The 19599-nt window shown below is 50.7% G+C and overlaps 1 protein-coding gene across 1 annotated transcript; it reads left to right on the top strand.

Annotated features, from left to right (window-relative positions):
- Nucleotides 1-731: 731 nt before the first annotated feature.
- Nucleotides 732-18406, top strand: SALL3 (spalt like transcription factor 3). Its single transcript, XM_081800986.1, has 3 exons — nt 732-813; nt 12603-16099; nt 17279-18406. Exons 1-3 carry the CDS (start codon nt 732-734, stop codon nt 17708-17710), a joined length of 4011 nt encoding a protein of 1336 aa, XP_081657112.1. The 3' UTR covers nt 17711-18406.
- Nucleotides 18407-19599: the final 1193 nt, after the last annotated feature.

Below are 19599 nucleotides of genomic sequence, written 5' to 3'. Positions count from 1 at the left end.
GGCGGAGCCCGCGGAGGGGACGCGAGCCCGGAGAGGAGAGACGGTCCGCAGACAGGGGCACCTGAGCCTGAGCGCGGGCGGCGCGCCGAGCGAGACCCGCCGCCGAGGAGCCGAGCCGGCCGGCCGCCCGACCCTGCGCGCCCGGAGCGCAGGCGGCGCGGCGCCCGAGCGGGCCGGCGAGACAAAGGCGCCGGGCCGGAGCCCTGCCCGCGGCCGCTCGCTCCGGGAGGGGCGGCCGGGCGGCGGGGGGGCGCGCGCGGGGCGCGGGCGGCGGCGCAGACTCTCTATAAAGGGGCGAGCCCGGCGCGCTGGCGGAGACGGCGCCGCGCGGACGCCGCCAAAGTTTGCCGCCTGCGTCCTGGGCAGCGCGGCCGCCGCACCCCGCGCCCGCCGCCCCGGGCCCCGAGGAGCGCCCGCGCCGAGTCGCCGGGCCGCCTGGGCCGAGATGTGAGCGCCGCCGCGCCGGGTCCCGCAGGCGCCCCTCGCCCCGCGCGGCCGCTAATTGCGAGCGCGGCCTCATTTGCATAGGCCGCCGAGTCCGCTGGAGACCGGCCAATCGGCGCGGCCCGCCGCTAATGGCCATGCATTATTCACCAGCCTAATTGCTCAGCCCCATGCGCGGCCCGCGCAGCCGCCGCCGCCCGCGCCCCGCGCCCCGCGCCCCGTGTCGTCCCCGCCGGCCGCCCCGCTGATGCCGATGTCCCGCTCGGGGCCCGCGCGCCGCTAGCAGCATGTCTCGGCGCAAGCAGGCCAAGCCCCAGCACCTCAAGTCGGACGAAGAGCTGCCGCCGCCGGACGGGGCTCCCGAGCACGGTGAGGGGCCGCGGGGGTCGGGTCGGCGGGGGTCGGGCGCGGGGCACCGCGGGCTGGGGGAACTGCTGGTCCCAGAGCCGGTGCGCGGTGCCCGGCCCCGGCAGGCCAGCCGCAGGAACCCTGGTCCTCCCCGGAGCGCGCGGCGCGGAGTTGCGGGCAAGTAAACTTGGTTCGGCTGCTCGGAGTTGGGGCGCAGCGCGCGGACGCGCCGGGGCTCGGGCCGGCTGGGGGCCCGAGCTGCCCGGGCAGGCGGGTTGGGGGGACGCAGGGGGCCGCGCCGCCGACTCCGCGATGCCCTCCCCGGGCCCCTGCGCACGGACGCTGGGCCCGGCCTCGGCGACCGCGCGACCCCCGGGCCGGCGCGGCAGCGGGGACGTGTCCGGGGCTCACCTACCGCCGGACGCGGGCCGGGGAGGCCGCCGCCCGGTTAGCTTTGTTCGGAGCCCGGCCCCGGGGCTGTGCACGCTCGGAGCGGGGCCGCTGCCCTGACCCCCGGCCTGCCCCCCACCGCGGCCGGCTGTCGGCCGCCTCGTGTGCCCCGAGGGCCGTGAAGCCCGCGAGGTCCCGGCGCGCCGACGAGCCCGGATCCCGTTCCGAGGCGAGTAGGAAGTCAGTGTCGCCTGGCCTTTCTAATGGCCGCCTTGGGAATTAAGCCGGCTGAGCCCCGCCGCGGCGTGGGGGTGGTCCTTGCACGCGGTAGGACCCGGCACGTTTCTGGTGGCTCCAAGTTTCCTCGGGCCTTTCCTGTTCTCTTGGATGCGCCGCAGGCACCTCTGCAGCCTGTAGGCTGCCGGCAGCTCCCTCCGCATCCCGAAGGGAAGGTAGGAGCCGCGGAACTTGGAGGCTGGCGAGCGGGGGACCGGCCCGGCTGCGCTTTGCCGCCCGCGCGTCTGCAGGTCCCCAGGGTGCGCCAGGGGCGGCCGGAGCCGCCGGAGCCGCGCGGAGCTCCGACCGCAGCTCCTGGAAAAAACAGGCCGGCCAACTTTTTTGATTAACCCATTGTAAGTTGTTTCGAGGCAGAGACGCATCTTTTTACCGTGAGACTCGGTGCAAAAAAAAAAAAAAAAGGAGTTTAAGAGTTTATCACACGCTGTTGTAAAGTTTGGCAAAGCAGGTATGTGTCCACGTCGGAATGGGGAAAGGGAGAAAATGCTTATAACACGGTGGGAATTAGTGAATTAAATAAAATTAGTGAACTCGTTAGGGTCTTTTTGTCGCTGTGGAGGTAGGGAGTCTTATCTGTAGCCTAGTCACCCAAGATTAGAACAGCAGATATGCTAAAAAGAAACGCTTGCATATGGTGGGTAGATTAAGGACAAAGAATCTTTTTGTCATGGAAATGGATTTTTTTTTTGTTTTGTTTACTTCATCACATAGAATTTCTCACACTTGGTTTGTTTTGTATTGCCCTCAATGACTACATGATCAAATGAATGGATTTATTTCTGCCGAATGAGAAAGACAGTCTTTCCTTCAAAAGAACTACATTGCATCCCAGTGAGGAATTTTAAAGCTTTATTATTGTGGCTCCTGAATAGCTTAAAATCGGCTTTCACAGCCGCCCCAAAATGCAACAATGTAAATACTTCTCAGCTTTGTAGGGTCGTTATCAAAATGTGCAATGTCTCCTTTTATTAAAGCATATTTTAATTAATAGAGTAAAACCCCTTGTATTTAACAATTAACAAGCTGAGGCCCTGCTATTCATTTTTAATTTCACGTCAGAAATGTGAGCATGGTGAGCCTAATAGTGTAAACATGTTGAGGGATGTGTAGCCTATATTTGAAAACCTAAGATGGAGTAAATTATTTACAAGTTCTCTTTTGAATTCCTCTTGTTACTGAATTTATTTAGAGGTGAAAGGTATTCAGGTTTGTTGTGTTTTTGTTTTTGTTTTTTTTCTTTTTACCCATCGTAGGATTAAAGTTTGTCAAGCTTGGGTTTTTCACAGTCTTTGGGAATTGTAATCAAGATATTGCCACAGTTCCTGATCATATTTTGCAACAGGCCAGAAATAGCCTGTCTGGGGCTGAGCCTTAGTCAAGGAGTATGTTTCCTGGATTGTTTTAAAGGTACTTTAGGCAAACTATTTAAAAAATAGTTCTTTCTGATTTAATTATTCTGAAGCTGATTGTTCATGGAGTATAAAAGATACTCTGTTCTCCGTTCACTCAAGGAATGCTCATGGATGTATTACTTTGTCGTGCTGATCGTTATTAGTAAGATAACTAGAATATTTTTTTAAGAGGAAGGGTCCTGAAAACTCCCTTACTCCAGCATGAATCAGATATTCTCAAAATTGTAAATTTGTTAAATGCAATGGAAAGAAACAGACTGCATGAAGTTATAAGAGAGCTAAGTTAGTTTACAGTGTTTTAGAGACAAAGTAAATAGTTCTTTTGTATCAGTTTGGGCGTGACATATTAATTAAAGCAGTAGATGCATGAAGTAAAATTGAAGGCTATTGATAATGCCATGAAAAACACGTACAATTTTTAGTACAATATGGGGGAGAGCAGAGGAGCACAGTCACATTAATTTACAGTAAAAAGAGATTGGTTCTTTAAAAAATATGACTATTTCTCAGGCTTTGGTTTTTAGGCAAGCAATGCAATATAGGTATCCAAAAATAGCATCAGTGTTACCCAAACCTCATCATGGAAGAAATGAAATATGATGTATCTAAAATGAGAAAAAGTAATAATGGTTGGTGTTAAGTTCTAAAGTTATCCTGTTGTAAAATTTATTTGAAGGATGCCTGAGACTTACTTTCTCTGTAAGAACTATCATTTAAAATTGCAAATTATTTCATTCCTGTTTCTGAAAAATTAGAAATAAATGTGATGCAGCTTTAGAATTCAGTTAAATATATGCCACGGATAATGAAATCTTTTGAGCCCGCTGAATATTTTTGTTCTAAGAAAAATTAATTAAAACTTCTGACAGAACAGCACTTACACTCCTACTAAGAACTTTTAAAAAGTGTGATATTGTTGTCCTTTGTTGTATAAAATACAACTTAATAAAGATGTATTTTATTGTCGTTAGAAAGAAAATATGTATTTAAGGAAGAACAAAAGGATGTTATAATTTAAGCCAATTTGCCATCCTGTATTTTCTTTGTTAGCACTAATTGTTTCAAAGTGTGTTTTTATTTTCTGCCAACTTACAGTCGTATGGCTATCTTAAAAATCCTTTTAAATGTGGTGAGCGTGTGATTTAAGAATTTACCAGTGGTATTCACAGACTGTGTTTAAATTAAGGGAAAGAAGGCCACCAGCCCTCGGTGAAGAGATCTTTTTTCTTTTATCTGTATATGCATGGTTTGCCTTGAGTGCCCCCCCCCCCTCAGCCCACACTGCACACATTTACAATTCAGCATTCCAAAAGCAAACAATACAGAAGCCACTTTCTACCATTCGTAGGCAGATTGTTTTCTCTGAAACATGAAAGGTGAAAAGTAACTAAGGGGGGCGGGGGAGGAAAAGAAGAATTTGCAAATATTTATTTTTAAAATAACATTTTAAAAACTTAACCTATTTAAAAATGCATCATTTGGTGGTCAACAAAAAGCATGCCAATTCCCACCTTACAGAGAAAGAACTGATTTTGTAGCAGTTAGGGGGTTTTTATGTACATTTTAAACTTCCACAACACATGCATAATCCAGTATTTTTAGATCTGTTCAGAGCCAGAAAAAGAAGAAGGCATGTACCAACAGCAGGAATTACTTAGCAAGCTGATTATTTTTTTGTATACAAGATGATGGCAAAAGCAGGCAAAAGTGGGTCAGATTTCATTTTCAACCGCAGTCTCTAAGAGGCTTTACCATTCATCTCAAGGTAGCTCTGAGAACATTGGGGGGTGGTGGGGGGCGGGATTCAGCAAAGAAGCAGCCAAGGTGTCCGTTGTGTTGCTGAACATCATTTAGAATTTAGCATTCTTAAGTGTGAGAATTGACACAGGGTGTTTTGGTGTGTTTGGTTTTTTGTTTTTTTTTTAAGTAAAACAAGTCTTAACTGCTGATGACCTTATTATGCACCATCTTTTAACGTTGCAAAATAGTTTCAAGGAGGATACTTTTTGCATAATATTTATAACAGGGTTTTTTATTTTATGTTAATTTTTATTTTCCCACATGATTTTCTTGACTAGTTGCCAGAATAAGACCAAAATATGTTACTTCGTCTCCTAAAGATGTGATCTGATCCTGCTAGTCCTGGGACAGGTTTGTAATGACAGCGTATGCTAAGTTGCTTCACATTTCATACAAAATCAGACATAAGTAAAATCTATGTAAAATTGAGTGTTCTAATATTACTTTATATAAACCTCTATATTTAAAAAAAAGCCCTGACCTTAGATTTTTCTCTTGTAATTTGGACACTTTCATGACTTAAACTATAGTTAACTGTCAGTGTGATTTCCAAGCAAACAAATAGGTCCGGTCACGTTACAGAGAGTGTAAAATATTAATTGAAATAATGAAATAACGTAACGGGCTCTGTTTATGTGAGAGATTAAGATTGATTTGTTTGTTAATTAAAGGGGACCCGGCAGCAGAACTGTCCACCAGAGACCTGCCGGGCACCAGCCTGGTGTCTAAATCCTGTCGTCCGTGGGCCTGTCTTTTCCAGTCACCCCCGGTTTGGCCAGGCCGGCCATGTGGCTCCCTGCCCCCTGCTCTGCCGGAAAGCGTCTGGCCGCCCAGCGCCGAGCCGGGCCTGGCCTGAGGTCTGTGGAAGGTAGGCTTGCGGAGTGTGGGAGCTTCCGCCTGGCGCTCCCCTAAGGTGGGTGGTTAGAGGCGCCGTGACAGGCCTTGCTGATTTAACCTTTGCCTGCTTTGCCCTGCCAGGGGTGGCCACTAGATGTCAAGCTCATAATACAATTAGTGCATCTGTGCTGTTGACCTTGGCAACAGGACTCAACACTGTTCTATTAAGTGTTAACACTGAGTCTGAGTGTTAACTAGAGACCCACGAGTCGGCTCCGTGCCGCACGGCTTATCAAATGCCCATCTCGTTCAGCACAAGTGTTTATAGTTCTTCAAGAAGAGAGAACGGGCTTCTTTTGTGTGGCTATTACATCTTGAACTGTTTAATTAACCCTGCAGGTGCTGCGGCACTTGGTCTGCGTTCGCCGGCTTCCCTGGTCCTCCTTTCGAGAGTGACCTCTTCTCAGCACCGTTTGGTAATTCCATTGTGCGGCTCCTATGCGTGCAGAGCAGCGGGCTTCACCGGCCCAGGGCGGTGGCTTTCCCCAGAGGATTTTGTGCATACGTATAAACTTAGCGGTAAAGTGCTGACAAATAATGGGAATGATTTAATAACCTGAGCCCGGGGGCAAGGCGGTTACAGTTCATCAGAGCCTCGCTCCTGGACACAGTGCAGTTCCTGCTTCTCCAGGCTGTTTGGACCCAGGTGTGTTTGTACGCCTAAGTGGCTGCGCTTATTATTTTATGTGCAGTGGATTTGAAAACTGACTGGCGTGGGCGAGGGTAGTAGCGTAGGCCCCTCGAGGAGGCGCGCTGGGGAACGGCACGTGTCAGGTCGGACTTGAGACCGTCCTCATCTGAAGCAAAAGAGACCCTGCGCAAACCTTGTTTTCGCCCCTCACCAAATTTGGGTGGGGATGGCTTGCATCGCTGACCTATTTCGGGAGTGTTTGCGTGTGTGGGCACGGATGGTGATGCGTGTGTTTTCCTCCGGGGCGTGCCTGCCCCACAGCATCCAAACGAAGGAGCTGCTGTACACGCCTCGAGTGTAACCCGCATCTTACTCTGTGACGCGGCGTCGGGGCCCAGTTAAAGCCAGTGTGTGTTGTGGCTGCTTCCATCTGCGTGTGTCCATAAAGAAAACAGTGTTTTCCCTCCCTGGTGCTTCACCACACAGATTAGAAGCTGCAAATGTTTTAAACAGAAGACATTTGGTGGTTGTGCCACAGGTGGTCGTTACTTAACAAATTTGAGATGTGGGCCACTGAGTCGGAGAGAGCCCGCGTGCCGGTCAGTGCTGGCGTTCAGCATAACAAGAGTGCCCTCCACTGTTCAGCTCCGTGCAGACAAGCCTGGAGGTCTGGGGAAAAGGACAAAATTTTTCTATTGCGTCTGGAATTTCTTCTACATTGTTAAACACAGTAGGGGTCTCTATTTGTCTCCTCCTGTTTCACAGCTTGGGCTCAGTATGTGATAATTCATCTTTCTTTATGGGATTCAAAGCTATCATAAGGAGTTAAAAAGAATTAATTTGCAAGAAAATAAGTGTCTCCTAACAATTTAGGAAAACTTGAAAAATGCTTTCTAGATTTTTAAGGGATGGTAAAGGCAAAGCAGAAAGTACCTTCTCCTTTCCTACAGACTCGCGTGGCATTTTATAGTTACTAATTAAAGTGGAAAAGTTAACATCCCTTCTCCCATACTGAACTAGTTCTGCTTCTCCGTTTGTTAATTGTAGGGAATTAAAAATAGGTAGCAAAAGTGTAGCAGAGTAACCGTGAGCATTTGAGGTTGATACACACAAAGATGAAACACCCATCTACTATGTGTTTGTAATCGCTTAGCTTAGTTTACCAGGCACCGTAGTCCTCAAGAGAGAAAATTGAAAAGCCTTGCGAGGAGCTGTAGTTGGAAATTTTTAAAGGAAGCTTTATGTCTCAGATGTTCTTAAATATATTCCAACAATGCTTTTCACTTGTGGCCTTAAAAAGATCATCCCGGGTGTAAATATCCTGCCTGTCTTCTGCCATGTCATTCTTGAGAAGACCGTAGTATGCCTTTACAGATAGTGAAAACATGATCCGTGCATATCATGTAACAGACCAGGAATTAACACAGAAAAATGAAACCGTTTTGGGGGGCTCCTCTCACACTGAGGGGTTTGTTCCTAAGAACAGAAACAGTTTTCGTAAACATTCTCTGTGTGTTTTATTAGTGAGAAGACCAAAAAATCCATCTGTTTTTAAGACTGCCATCGAAGCTATCCTTTTGTTAGAGGCTTTCTCTAAAACACTGTGGGACCCGTTTTCCTTCTTCTGCAGAACCTGCTCCAGAATATTTGAACAGTGATAGAAACCCTGAAAATCTTCAGTATAAATAGCAAGTGTGGGGATAGCTGTGAACTAATTACACATTTCCTCTCGGAAACTGAAACAGCTTTATCTTTCAGCCTCTCTTCCCTCCTCCTGACCGCGTTCAGGAGAACCAATTCAGCTTGAAGCATGGCTCGGCCACGGATGACATGAGCCAAGGAGAGTTCCTCCCAGAACAGCTCTTCCTCACACGGATACGCAGCGGGCTCAGATCCGCGGGGCACTTGCCAGAGGAGCGGCGACCAGACCCAGACGTGCTTGTTAACCAGGAAGGGAGGGTCCTGCCTGCGTGCTGTCGCGGGGCGAGGTGCTGAGCAGGCTCCTGGCTTGTGCTGGTGACGCCGGGCCCTGTAAATTCCTGCCTCATCCCTGGCCTGTTTACAACCCCAGGTCTCTCCGTCCTTGAACAGTCAGAATGCAGAAAATAAATTACTTTGACAATAATGATAATGATTCTAATGCTTGTTTTTCAAACCCCCCCCTTAAGACACAATTTCCAATTGCTTTGGAAATAACTTCCTCGCCCTTCGAGGGTTGTCCTATTGTTACACTGGCTCACTGACATGCTTTTACCTTGAAATAAAAATTTGAAGCCGTGTTCACTAATGGATGTAATAACTTCTATTTTTAACTACAAAGGCCAATTTAAAAAATGTAAATTTAACTACAGGATGGCGGCATGCTTGTACATCCGAAGAAGTGTTGTCTTCAAACAAGGCAGGGTTAAAGGGCGTTAGAAGTTCTCTAAACTGTGAGCTGCATTCAGAGTTTTCCATGTGGGTTTTCTTGTTAGAGAAAGTGGTTTTCAAAAAGAAGACGACTCGAATGCTGCCATTTCAGCACATACATTGAATCCTGGTAGTGAGAAGAGCTGCCACAGCAAGTTAGAACAACTTTCTTTATGCCCCCTCTGTTCTGAACACATCAGAAGTCGATGCTTTCCCTCTATACTTGCCTGCAGTCTTCCTCCTTCTACAAGCTCTGCCCCTGGTGAGATGGGCTCATCTGGGTTATTTCCTCCCGGTCAAGTCAGGCGAAGTGCTCATGCTTGTTGTGTAATGCCGTTCTCAAAACATGCAACCAGGATTACAATTCCATAATGAAATAGAGTTTTTATTCGTATGCATAGTTTTCAAGACTATCTCATGAAATGTGCGGTTCTCTAACTTTTATGGAATGTGAATCACCTTCAGATTTTGGTAGTGAAATAATCCTAGCTTCCTTTGGTAATGAATAATCTTAGCAAGTGAGAGTAATGATGGGTCCTGTTGTGTTTGCACAGACCCCAATTAAAAAAACAAAACAAAACAAAAATAGGTGGTGATTCTAAATTATTTGCTCCAAGTAAGAAATCCAAATTGTATTTGAAGAATTTTTCCTTCACTAATTGTAGTTTTTAAACTATGTTTTAGCTTTAAAAGGCAAATTTATTATGAAACTTTGCTTATAATAAGATCCAACAATTGTTTGTCTTGTTAGGTTCATTAACATAATGAACTGTTAACAGGTCCAAATGGCCAGAATGCCATTTTTACACAATTTCCTCTGCAGGTTTGCTTTCTTGCTTCAATTTTAAAGGAATATAAGTGGAAGGGTATTCTGCTTTGACAAGAATATCTTCATTACGTTTAGGTAATTATCATTTATAATTGCATTAAACAAAATGGCTTATTATTTGGTAGGAAGGGCTGAGATGCTCTGTGCAGTTTCTGTGGGTGAGGAACACCTGTGGTGTTTGCAGACCCGCCTGTGGGGGAAGGAAATTACCTGGGAGGACACGTCCCAGCTTCCACGAATTTGGATGCGAACCCTAAAAGTCCTAGCGCATGAAAGACCAATGGAAACTTAAACAGTTATCTTTAAAGTAAATAGAGATTTGTTTGGGTCACTTAAGCTCTGAGGAAAACAGTGTAAAACAAGAATAGTATTTCTGTATTTCACCTATTTTTTACACAGAATATCTGGGAAATGTTCATTTGTAAGGTATCATTTATTTACAATTAAGTTAATTTTTCTAACATTGAACGCACTTTCAGTCAGCCTAATTGTAAGCATTTATGCAGTGAATTGTCCCTAACACATAATCCACATAAAGAAAAAGCATTCTTTGAATAAGATCCACACAGTGTTTAACTGCATAAAATTTTAAATGTTTACACCATGTGAATGCTTTTCTGTGCCCTATGATTACACATTTTATCTCTGAGGAGTTAAAGGTAGAAAATATTTCAACAAGTTACCAATATTGAATTTCTTGGTATTTTTCTCTTTTAAAAGTATTAAAATAAAAATCTTTACAAGATTATAGCAAGCCTTTAATATCATAGCTTTAAATATTGGAAAGAACTCTTAAGAAATATTCTATTCTTTTTTTTTTTTTTTAATCTTATTTATTTATTCATGAAAGTCAGAGAGAGAGGCAGAGGGAGAGAAGCAGGCTCCCCGCCCAGCAGGGAGCCCGATGCGGGACTCGATCCCAGGACCCTGGGATCATGACCTGAGCCGAAGGCAGACGCCCAACCGTCTGAGCCACCCAGGCGCCCCAAGAAATATTCTATTCTGTGCTTAGTTAGAATAGTTACGATACAGTGTAACATTGATTCCAGCCGGATTACTTACTGTATCAGGAACTATTTACCTGAAGATTTCAGGAGTTGTGTTTTTTTTTTTGTTTTTTGTCCTGTTCTATAACCTTAGCATGTTTAAAATTAGATTTTGCATACATTGAGCAAAGTTAAGTACTCCCAAGTATTTATTTTGTTAATGTGCCTATCTGCAGCATAAATCAGCTGTGTCTTTGCTTCCAGCTATATTCAACCTCATTATAGACACCTATTACATTCCTTCCTTATACAGTAATGAGACTTCGTGCAGTCTGATCTTCAGCACTGAATTTAGTTTAAGAGTCTAGCATGTCTTTATGGGCTGCAAGCTCTAACTTCTTTTCCCCCTTCAGATGGTTTAGCCAGTTAAGAAAATGCTAATTGAACACTGCTAATAATTTTTTTAAAGGCATGTATAAATTACCTGGAAATAATGGCCTCGTGGAGAGCAGCTGACTAGCCTCGAAAAATATTTTTATTTTCTTCCCTGTAGAGGGACTAAGTGTTTTTACAGGATTTTTTAAAAAATCAGATTTCTCTACTAAAATCAGGGCCAAGTTACTCTTTTTCCAAAACTCAAAAAAGACATTTTGTCTTAAAATATGGAGACTTCTTAGCAAGTATATTTGTCGCCGTTACGGCAGCAGATTATTTCCGGGGACACAAACTTGAGGATGTTTTGTTCTCCCACTCAGCTGTGCAGGGTAACAAAGAGCTGATCTGCAGCTGTCATTTGTCTCTGTTCAAACTGATTTGTTGCTGTCACTCCTTCTGTAAGTTGACAAAAAGCAGTTACGAGTCAGTAATACGTAGGCCAGCACATCGAGCCTGAGTAATTGCCGAGCATTACCTTTCATCCCAGCTACCAAAAAATAGGAGCTAGGAATGTGCTCGTGTGCTGATTCCTCGCTCCTGGATGGCTATTTATTTGATCAGGTGTGAATTAGAACTGTTCATTAAACATGGTTGTTATTCGGCACAAGAGGGTACGGGAAGTCAGGAAGTAGCTGCCCACAACAGTAATTAAACATGTGTAACCAATTAGAGGGTTTTCCACTATGGCGCAAGCATATAATTTGCCAAGTCTCTCTATGAGAATAGATGAAAATAGGTACAAAAAGTGTGTCTGAGTACAACATTCTCATGTTAAACAGGTCAACATAAATGAACTTTAAATATATAATTTCTAGTTTGTTAACAAACCGCCGAACTCTATTGGCTAATCACAACAACATATAATTTTGGTTCATTTCGTCAAGAAATATTGCATCTGACAGAGCCAATTAATTGTATTAAACATGATTAATTTTAGGCCCAGACTATATGGATGATACTCATTTTCGCACATCCTAAAATGTAGAAATGTGCCCTCTCCGTGAGGAAGGTACAAAGGGCTGAGAAGATTCGGGATTGATTTGTTGATCAAACTCGGACTCCGGGAGACGATTTTTCTGAGCAGGGATGTAAGAAGTGCTTATATTCTCTTTGTTACATTTACCGATGAAAGTATTTAGATGAAGTTTCATACGTGAAATAAATGCCCATTGATTTGAAAGGTTCTATAGAATTACATTAAATGTGTGATGTCTCTGTGCCGTGTAAAGACAATAAATCTCACGGTCCAACCCGGCGAGAGTCACGGCGGCCGGCTCCCCTGTCCGGTGCTGACGTGAGTTTGAAAGGTTACAGATTAGTTTAGCAATGTTAAGTGAATGGCGAAGGCATCTCTAATTTTGCTGGAAATGAGGAAGCCCGATGGTAGGGGGAATCCTAATGAGCCCATCGAAAGCTGGCTTTGTACCCAACAGACAGGGTGGCTGAAGATTGTATGAAAATATTGGAAATCAATGGCTTCTATGGAATTTCATTAAGAAGCAGTATCCACAATTGATAGAGCCTCATAATTTGATGGATTGTGCTGAGAAAATGATTAGCCAGCTAGAAAGAGTCATAGAATATACACTCTGGGACGTCAGGAACGTTGAAGTGGGGTAATTTGTACAAAATAAAAAATATTGATTTTACTTATGTGCGAAATTTTGAAATGGAGGTGGTTGTCTCAGGAGCCTCTGGCTGACGTAATCTCTTGGTTTTTGTAGCCGTCCCCGGGGACGGGGCCGACGATGGGGACAGCGGGAGCGAGGGCAGAAGCGGAGGTGAGGAGACAAACGTGTGCGAGAAGTGCTGTGCGGAGTTCTTCAAGTGGACGGACTTCCTGGAGCACAAGAAGACCTGCACTAAAAACCCGCTGGTGCTGATTGTGAATGAAGATGAGCCGGCACCGCCGTCCGAGGAGTTTCCAGAACCTTCCCCGGCAAGCTCTCCCAGTGACCCGACGGAGAGCGAGGCTGCCGAGGAGCCGGCTCCCGCAGAGAACGGCGAGGGCGGTGAGGTGAGGGCCCCCGAGAAGGAGGAGGAGCCCATGGAAGCCGAGCCGGCTGGAGACAAAAGCTTCCAGAGCCCCGGCCCCTCACACCCAGGGAAGCCGCCTCTACCTCAGATCCCCGAACCAGCTCCTGTGGCCGCATACAGCATGCCAAACACCAACGTGACCTTGGAGACCCTCCTGAGCACCAAGGTGGCCGTGGCGCAGTTCTCCCAGAACGCGAGGGCTGCAGGCAGCGTGGGATCCAGCAGCGGGGTGACGGCGGTGGCCATCCCCATGATCCTGGAGCAGCTGATGGCCCTGCAGCAGCAACAGATTCACCAGCTGCAGCTCATTGAGCAGATCCGCAGCCAGGTGGCCATGATGAACCGCCAGCCCCTGCGGCCGCCACTGAACCCCGGGGCAGCCACAGCGGCTCAGAGCGCCCCCGTGCCGGCCTCCAGCCAGCTCCAGGGGCTGGCCACCCATTCGGCTCTGCAGCTCTCCGCCGGGGCCCCCCCTGTGCCCGTGGCTCCTGGCCCCACTGCCCAACCGGCTGCCTACGAGGGCCCCCAGCACCTGTCCCAGCCGGCCTCCGGGGCAAGCACCCCACACGTCCCCAGCGGGGGCCCTTCCGACACCGCCGAGGCTAGCGGGCCGGCGTCCTCCAGCGCGGCCCCGGCCTCCACCGCCCCGGCCTTGGCGGCCGGCACCTCCAGCAGCAACTCACAGCCGCAGAACGCCTCCACGCCCCCCGCCCTGGGGCCAGGGCCCCTCCTCAGCTCAGCCCCCAGCCTGCCAAACCCACTTCTACCTCAGACCTCCGCCAGCAGCGTCATCTTCCCCAACCCGCTGGTCAGCATTGCGGCCACCGCCAACGCGCTGGACCCCCTGTCCGCCCTCATGAAGCACCGCAAGGGCAAGCCCCCGAACGTGTCGGTGTTCGAGCCCAAGGCCAGCACCGAGGACCCGTTCTTCAAGCACAAGTGCCGATTCTGTGCCAAGGTGTTCGGGAGCGATAGCGCCCTGCAGATCCACCTGCGCTCCCACACCGGCGAGAGGCCCTTCAAGTGCAACGTCTGCGGGAACCGCTTCTCCACCAAGGGCAATCTGAAGGTCCACTTTCAGAGGCACAAGGAGAAGTACCCCCACATCCAGATGAACCCCTACCCCGTCCCGGAGTACCTGGACAACGTGCCCACCTGCTCCGGAATCCCCTATGGGATGTCGCTGCCTCCAGAAAAGCCCGTGACCACCTGGCTGGACAGCAAGCCCGTGTTGCCCACGGTGCCCACGTCGGCTGGGCTGCAGCTCCTGCCCACCATCCCCGGGGTCAGCAGCTACGCAGACTCCCCCAGCCTCACCCCTGCAAGCCGCTCCCCGCAGCGGCCCTCCCCCGCATCTAGCGAATGCACCTCTCTGTCGCCTGGCGTCAACAGCTCTGAGTCGGGCCTCCCAGGGACTGCCGAGTCCCCACAGCCAGCGCTCAGCGGGTCTTCTCTGACCAAAACCGAGCCCGTGAGCCTGCCTTGCGCGAACACCAGGGCAGGGGAGGTCCCCAGCGGCGGGCAGGTCTCCACCACGTCCGCATCCGCGGCCCTGACGGACAACAGCATCTCCACAGGCCTGTGCAGCCCGGTCCTTCCCGCCGGCTCGGACCAGTTCAAGGCAAAGTTTCCCTTCGGGGGGCTGCTCGACTCCATGCAAACATCAGAGACGTCCAAGCTGCAGCAGCTGGTGGAGAACATCGACAAGAAGATGACGGACCCCAACCAGTGCGTCATCTGCCACCGCGTGCTGAGCTGCCAGAGCGCCCTGAAGATGCACTACCGGACGCACACGGGGGAGAGGCCGTTCAAGTGCAAGATCTGCGGGCGCGCCTTCACCACCAAAGGCAACCTGAAGACGCACTTCGGGGTGCACCGGGCCAAGCCGCCCCTGCGGGTGCAGCACTCATGCCCCATCTGCCAGAAGAAGTTCACCAACGCCGTAGTGCTGCAGCAGCATGTCCGCATGCACATGGGGGGCCAGATCCCCAACACGCCGCTGCCCGACGGCTTCCCGGACGCCATGGACGCCGAGCTCCCCTACGGCGAGAAGGCGGCGGAGGCCCCCAGCGGCCACGACGACGACGCGGATGAGAACTCCATGGAGGACGACGCCGAGCTGCGGGAGCCCGCCGGCGACGCGCCCAGGCCGCTCCTGTGCTACGCGGGGTCCTGCCCGCCCTCGCCGCCCTCCGTCATCTCCAGCATCGCCGCCCTGGAGAACCAGATGAAGATGATGGACTCGGTCATGAGCTGCCCGCAGCTGACCGCCTTGAAGGCCATGGAGAACGGGTCCGGGGAGAGCGACCACCTGAGCAACGACTCCTCGTCGGCCGTGGGCGACCTGGAGAGCCGGAGCGCGGGCAGCCCGGCCCTGTCGGAGTCCTCGTCCTCCATGCACGCCCTGTCGCCCATGAACAGCAACAGCGAGAGCTTGCACTCCAAGTCCCCGGGCCTCAGCAACCAGGAGGAGCCCCAGGAAGCGCCTCTAAAGACCGAAAGGCCGGACAGCCCTGCCCCCGGCCCCGAAAACGGAGGCGCGCTGGACCTCACGGCGGCCCCGCCCGGCCGGCCAGCCATCAAGGAGGAGGCCCCCTTTAGCCTGCTGTTCCTGAGCAGAGAACGGGGTAAGTGTCCGGGCACTGTGTGTCGTGTCTGTGGCAAGCCTTTTGCTTGCAGGAGCGCGCTGGAGATCCACCACCGCAGTCACACTAAGGAGCGCCCGTTTCTCTGTGCGCTCTGCGGGCGCGGGTGCTCCACTGTGGGTAATTTAAAACAGCACTTACTGACGCACACGTTGAGCGAGCCGCCTTCTCAGTTCTGTGACCCCGACTTTGCCCTAGGTCCCGGCCAAACCACTCCTAGCCTGGTTGCCGGCCCCGCGCCCGCCATGATCAAAATGGAAGTGAACGGGCACAGCAAGGCCATCCCGCTGGGCGAGGGCCCGCCGCTGCCGGCCGCCGTGCAGGTGCCCCCGGGGCCTCCGGCGGTGATGAGCCCCGGCCTCGCGCCCATGCTGGCCCCCCCGCCACGCCGGACACCCAAGCAGCACAACTGTCAGTCGTGCGGGAAGACCTTCTCCTCGGCCAGCGCCCTGCAGATCCACGAGCGCACGCACACGGGAGAGAAGCCCTTCGGCTGCACCATCTGCGGGAGGGCCTTCACCACCAAGGGCAACCTCAAGGTAAGGCGCGCGGGGCGCTGGGCTGAGCCCTGGGGGGTCGGCCCCGCCCCCGTACGCGCTGCGGGCAGGGCGCCTGTGGGGAGCCCGAGGGCCGTGCGCGAGCCCGTGTCGCGCGTGCGTGCTGTGCGCGTGCACGCTGCGTGTCGGGCGTGCGCACGTGCTACGAAGGAGCAGGTGCCGAGCGCCGTGGGGACGGCTTGCCCGCCCGCGCAGGCCGGGCCTCCCCTCGGGGCTCGCGCCGCCAGTTGCGGGCCGACCAACCCCGCAGGCTCTGCTCCTGGGCGCTCAGTCGCGGGGCCTGGCGCCGTCTTGAATCCGGCGGAACCAGGACAACAGGACAAGCTGGGCTTTTAAACACTCGCTCAAGATAAAATAATGCGCATCCTGGGCACAGGCCAGAACTCGGTTCTGCCTTCGTCCACTTGGCTGCCGACAGGGGCCGGCCGGCGTTTGGGGAGAAGCTTCCCAGCGTGAGGGCCAGTGTAGGATTCCTGTTTAAGATTACAACCACACTGTCCATTCTCCCTGGAAGGTGGGGTGTGGACAAGATGCTAAATGAGCGCTCTTAGCTAAACATGCCCCCTTCTGTCCACCTCACGTGCCTGTCCGGGCCGCGGTGCACTTTTCAGAGACGGTGAACAGCTCGAAACCTGTGGCCGCTCCCTCCTGGTAGGACAGGAGCCGCCGGAAGTCTCTGCTGGCCACACGGGCCCCAGGTGCTTCTTCGGCGTCAGGGGGAAAGTGACTGTGGGGCCCAGGGAAGCTGGGAGTTCAAGTACACGGCCCTCCAGGGGGGCAGGGCAGAGGCAGGAGGGGCAAAAGGCTCTGTGCCCTCCGAGCTCTGCAACCTCCCGGGTGGCCTGTGGACTGTCCACCGTATGGGGGAACCTTATTGTGTCAAGCTCATCCAGTGAAAGAAACATGCATGAAGACAGTGACTGGTTTTGCTTTTTGTAGAAAGAGAAATACTGCATATTTAAATATACGATGCTCAGAAAAGCTCACCCAACAGTGTTTCGTTTTCCCTAACTGATGCTCGGAACGGGAAACAGAAACCGATTCCGAAACCACTGTGCTGGGTTTCTGGGCAACACGTGGGCCGCGTGGAGACAGACGCGCACCGCTCTGCGGTGCTGGGCTTGCTTACCTGTGCCTTGTCTCTCCGTGTCTCCCACGCAGGTGCACATGGGCACGCACATGTGGAATAACGCCCCCGCGAGGCGCGGCCGCCGCCTGTCGGTGGAAAACCCCATGGCTCTGCTGGGTGGTGATGCCCTGAAGTTCTCAGAAATGTTTCAGAAGGATCTGGCAGCGCGAGCAATGAACGTTGACCCAAGTTTTTGGAACCAGTATGCTGCAGCTATCACAAACGGTCTGGCCATGAAGAACAATGAGATCTCTGTCATCCAGAATGGCGGCATTCCCCAGCTCCCAGTAAGTCTCGGTGGAAGCGCCATCCCCCCCTTGGGTTCTCTGACCGCCGGGATGGACAAAGCGCGCACCGGCGGTAGTCCACCCATCGTGGGTTTGGACAAGGCGAACTCCGAATCGGGCGCCAGCCGTCCATTCACGAGGTTTATTGAGGATAACAAGGAGATTGGTATTAACTAGCTGTGCTCGGGCTCCGCCCATCTGCTCTGTCCCGAGCACACACCGTCAAGTGCGACCATCAGGCTGCGAGGCCCTGTGCCCCCAGTTCCCCTTAAGATGTTACCCGTAGCGGAAAACACGTTCACTGTGTGGCTGCTGGAAGGTTGTCTCGGACGCACTGCATGGTACTCTTTCCACAGTGAGCTTGACTCTTCTTGGGAACTCTGTAACCTGTTAAATACATTTAAGTCAAAAAGAGAAGTCCTTGTAAAACCGCCTTGGGAATGGAAAGGGCTCAAACCACATCCACGTCGTTCCTCCCAAAACCTAATAACCCCCGTGAGGGAGAGAGGGGTCCCCTGCGTGTCCCAGCAACACTCACTCGAAGGTTTTGTTCTAATTAGTTAGAAACTTGAACTCTGTTTTTAGACTATTGGGGATGTGGTCCGGTACTCCCAGCGCTGTCTTCTAGCAGTACCTTCGTCTGTAGTATTTATAATGCTGAGATTATGCGGGTAACAGATAATACAGCCCCAACTTTAAAGGAAGCTTTTGTACTGCAGAATACATCTGGCTATGTGATTTTTTTTTTTAAAGCAGAGTTTGTTTTACTATAAATAAGTGAGTTATTTCAATGCAGACAAGTTGTGAAGTCCCACTGGGAAAGACCGCATGCTTTCGTGTGCAAGTTCCTGTCAATGACAAGCCTTTTTTTGTTGTTCCTTTTTTTTTTTTTTTTTTTTTTAATTTAAATGTTTGTAGCTGCTATGTGGACAATTGTTCCCAAGTGTGGTCTGTAGCCCAGTGATTGGGAACAAGTTACAGACGAGCATCACCGTAAATTATTCACAACATTATAAGCAGTTGTGAGGAAATAGTTCACATTATCAAAGTTGTACAATAAAAAGGTAATGTTTGTATAATGTGGTTGCGAACTCTTAATTTATACTATTGCACTTTTAGTATTTTGTATTAGGGAGGTTTGTCTATAATTTGAAAACTTAAAAAGATGTAAAGTATTTTATAAATAGTACTTTGGTTTAAGGAAAGTGAAGAAAAAAACTGTCACAGTTTCTTGTTTTGTCTTAAGGTGGAACACTATGAGAAATCTATGCCACTTAAACAGAAAAGCCACCAAGACTTGTCTGTTCCTCAGTAAACTAGGGCCTGCCATTTCTTAAATTAAAATGATTTATTTAACTTTTCTACAAAGCCCATTTAAAACCCTGACCACCCCTAACACAACTCTGATGAATTAATCCTAGGACCGTGGCACCGCGGGGAGCTAGCGGGCTCAGAGAACGTTGTGAGGGTCTGGTGCTCCCGCAGCCTCCCCGTCCTCTCACACCCAGACAGGATTCTGACTGCCTCCGAGCACCGGATCTCATGTACAGTAAACTGGACAGAAAGATCGATGTCTGGCAGTAGAATCAGTCACCACTGGGACATTTTCTGATTTATTTATTATCTTCTCAGATGAAAACAAAGCACAATGTCGTCCGATCGCTCAAAATACAGTCTGAAGCTGCTGACTTTGTTTAAACGGCTGGGCGTAAGGAAGGGGACCGCTGGCGGGCGCGGGGTCGGGGTCGGGGTCGGGGCCCACACGGGCGGTGTTGTGCTACCTCATTTTGTGCGCTGCGAGTGTGCTGGAGTCTGGGACGGCGCGCCTCCTCCCACGGCGCCGGCCCCGAGACGCCCCGGAGCAGGAACCGGACAGCGGTGTCTTCTCAGCTAAAACAGGAACACAGGACAATCCTTCCCACGCGACCACACCCACGTTCACCGTGCCACGTCGCTGTGTCCTGAAGACGCCTCGCTCCGCCGGCATAGCGGTCTCCTCCTGTCCGAACCCAGCACTGACCCCTTCAGCACTACTGTGTCCGCGGTGGAATGATTTCATTATTTAT

This window comes from Leptonychotes weddellii, chromosome 13 (genome assembly GCF_054177405.1).
Source record: "Leptonychotes weddellii isolate Sample4059 chromosome 13, ASM5417740v2, whole genome shotgun sequence".
Taxonomy (NCBI): Eukaryota; Metazoa; Chordata; class Mammalia; order Carnivora; family Phocidae; genus Leptonychotes; species Leptonychotes weddellii.
The sequence above is the reverse complement of the archived record's forward strand: the minus strand, read 5'-3'. Positions and strand labels throughout refer to the sequence as shown.